The sequence below is a fragment of the Nelumbo lutea genome, chromosome 4, assembly GCF_056320005.1.
Source record: "Nelumbo lutea isolate HS-2025 chromosome 4, American lotus-T2T, whole genome shotgun sequence".
NCBI classification, from domain to species: domain Eukaryota; kingdom Viridiplantae; phylum Streptophyta; class Magnoliopsida; order Proteales; family Nelumbonaceae; genus Nelumbo; species Nelumbo lutea.
Window position 1 is genome coordinate 87,233,568 of NC_142687.1, and position 3,476 is coordinate 87,237,043.

Here is a 3,476-nt window from a genome sequence, read left to right on the forward strand (position 1 = left end):
TAAAATAATCGGACAAAATAACTTCAGTTCTAAGTTCTAACATGAGAAACCAAAACTCTAGAATGGGCCATATTTAGATAAAGGAGACAGATCTTTTCTTTTCATTCTGTAGTAGTCGATATGCCCTTACAGCTGAATGGAGGAGAAGGATTTATGCCGCCAGACCTAATTTAGGTGGGACAAGGCAGATGATGATGATTATGGAGTTTGCATTATATGTTTTGCTTCTCTATTGTGTCCATGAGACAGAAATTCCAATCTCACCAGTGAAGGCATGGTGAAGATCAAGTGCTCTTCATGTGGGTCTTCACATGAAGGAAACACTGTATGATCCTCTTTGTGAAATGTGCTGGATCTTCATTGTGTGCTTTCCTGTCAAATACTGATGTGTCTTTATCCAGTGGGTGTGACAGAGAACACAATTGATGATCCAGTCTCATGTTGACTATGACGATGAACATCAATCATCTGAGAAGAGGAAACAAGGCAGTTAAAACACTGTATTCCAGAGACTACAAGCCACATTCATCAATCTTATGTCATTGGCCAATGTCTACTTCAATGAGCCCTGCCTTTGTGAAGATGAGATGAGATTGCAGACTTGTTTAAACTGATGTTTTTTTCTGTGTGAATTGCCTTATTTCATCTCACTCTACGAGTGTTAGATTTGAGGGAAAGGACATTAATAGGGTCAAGAATGAATTTTCTCATCTCTTTGGTTCTTGAAATGTGACTTGGCCAATTTGCTAGCAAGAGTAGGATTAACAAGGATGCACTGATGTCCTAATGTAATCTATGTTTGTCATCATACTGTTTTGTTAACAAAGTTGCCTTCAAAGCTTTAGATTGATGCAAAGTCACATCTTGTATCTTGTTACACATTTGGATTACTGATCATAATAATAGCAAGAAAAGGTTAAGGGTTTTCAACTGGAACAATTATTCCACCATCCTTATCACTCGATTAACTTTTTTCTTTATTTTTTGATGGATTACTTTTACTTGATTAACTTCTGCTTTTGTTTGATGGTTTCTGTACTTCAGTCATGGAACAGATATAGATCTCTTCATATTGCCTCAAGCCAGATAGATGATAGTCTTTCGAGTTTCCAGCTCTTCCTCTGTGGTTTAGCTGCTGGTACATGTGCTAAAGCTGTCTGTCACCCACTCGATGTGGTCAAGAAGAGGTTCCAGGTAAAATCTCTATTATTTTAAATTTTCTTTTTCTAGGACTGTTGTGAGTTAGGGGGGTACCCAATGGCTTCTATTTCTCCTGGTAGTTTTTTATATCTTCTGCAAACATGTTGTGTACTGCTTTTCCAAATAGAACATCTAAATCCGGAAGATACTTAATTCAGTCTGCCAACATCATTATACATCTAAAACCTTCACAAGGCAATAGAGTTGGTTGGATTCCCACTTTGTGGTTGCCAGTTTTATTAGATTGAATGATTATTACCCTTGTAGTTGTGAACACTTGATATCCTTATTCAATTTGATCTTTCCTTCTTGAGCTAAAGTATGCCATTTTTTCCTTCTATAGATCATATATATCATATTTGTTTTTGTAAGCACCCAAAAAGTGTGGTTGGAACAAGGCTTGGATATGATGATGATGAGTAAACATCTAAAATTTGTCCAGTTTGGAATAGTAAGTGAGAAGGGTATTTTATTATTTTAGTATTCTAATTTGAAAATTTTCGAAGAAGCCTCTTTTAGATTGCCATATTTTCATGACCTGATCATCTGATTTTTTAGACCTCTTATTGAGCTTGGTGCTAGTAGTTGTTCAAAGGGTTATTGGCTTTGTAAAGTTTCGTGCACTGGTCTTCCACTTGTGTTACTACATTTTTGCTAGTTATAAAGAAACTGTTATATCACCTTTTAAGATCCATATTGATTGACATTCCAAATTAACAAAAGATATGGCCCTATCATTAACTAGAAGATGCTAGCAGAACTGAATTCGTATCTTATCACCCATTAGATGGGATAAAAGATCAGATAGACATAATTATGAAGGCAATCCAAAAATGACTCTTTATTTAACTTAATTCAATTACTTGGATATCTAATGAGCAAAGAGAACCTATTATAAGGCCGAAGGGTAGGGAAATTTCCTGTAATTCTCAGCGTTTTAGACAGCTCCCTAGTCATGGCAGTTTCATTGAGTCAATGGATTCGTACTGGTGCCTCTACTCTGATAGTTTTATTTCGTTTGCCTGTCTACTGCCAATGCATAATCTTCATCTGGTTTTTGCAGATTGAAGGGCTCCAAAGACATCCCAAGTACGGGGCACGAGTTGAGCACCGTGCTTATAGAAACATGTATGACGCCGTACACCGTATCTTGCAGATGGAGGGTTGGTCTGGCCTTTACAAGGGTATTTTCCCATCCATTGTCAAAGCTGCCCCAGCGGGTGCTGTTACTTTTGTGGCATACGAGTACACATCAGACTGGTTAGAATCCATTTTGACATGAAGCTAACCATATTCCTCCCTCCATTTTTGGGTTGACTTTTACCATTCTTTTTCGGTTGTAATGAAGCCCATTTGAAGGGCAAAAGGCACATGTCTATTCAATTAGATCTATTTTTTGTTCAGTATGATACAACCCATGGGAAGAAAAAGATACTCCGAGGAAAAAAGGAATAAAAGTAGGTAGAAAAATGCGACACGCGACCTGCATTTATCCCAGAATTGTTAATGCCATTAAACATATAATACACAATTTCAATTGCAATTGTGGAATTTTGCAACCTAAAGCAGCGAGAGATATTAACCTTTTGATTTGATCCTGTGTTACGATCCTTGGTAATATGCGATGTTAATGTGTAGTATGGGATGCTGTTGGGGGGTATATGTGTTTGGGGTCCCTTCCTTTTACAGTTAGCTTTTAGGGATGAATTCTAGGTGATGACATCGGTATTGCAGTGTTTGACCGAGACTAAGTGGGTGCAAAGCTTGGTGGAATGTTACAATCCATTTGTCTTATATTGATAGTATGAGATGTTAATAAGAGATATATATGCTGTTGTGGGGTATATGTGCTTGGATTCCCACCCTCTAAAAGCTAGGTTTTAGGGGTGAATCCTCCTAGAGCACGCAACATCCTGTACAAGAACATTCATACCAATGTAATTATGTTTCAAGATCTACAGGAATGGAAGTGATGAATCACAAGAATAACCTCAGGTCGTCTATACGCTCAAGGCCATTGCACGAATAGCTGAGGTTGCCTGAGGACTATTCTCCGATCAACTATTATGGGGTGGGTTGTCGGACTCTGACCTGAAAGGGAAAAAAAACTGGAATTTTACAGCTTCAACCACATTAATTCATGGACTAATCCCCCTTAACGACGTCCTGGTTGTCTCAGTTGTTACCACGAGTTAAGCCTGAAAACTGATCTACGGAATTGCTGAACATCTGATGGTAATAGGTAAATCAAAGTATTCCTTGCTGAACATGATGCA

General features: G+C 37.9%; 1 protein-coding gene across 4 annotated transcripts in view; it reads left to right on the top strand.

Moving 5' to 3' along the window:
- The window catches only part of LOC148861572 (mitochondrial thiamine diphosphate carrier 2-like), a 31,445-nt gene extending 28,655 nt beyond the window's left edge, over positions 1-2,790 (top strand). For all 4 annotated transcript variants that reach the window (XM_088986749.1, XM_088986748.1, XM_088986751.1 and 1 more), the window contains exons 7-8: positions 1,045-1,194; positions 2,264-2,790. In XM_088986749.1, the coding sequence (XP_088842875.1) occupies positions 1,045-1,194; positions 2,264-2,482 (369 nt within the window). In that variant the 3' untranslated portion in view covers positions 2,483-2,790. The remainder of the gene's footprint in view (positions 1-1,044; positions 1,195-2,263) is intronic.
- Positions 2,791-3,476: the final 686 nt, after the last annotated feature.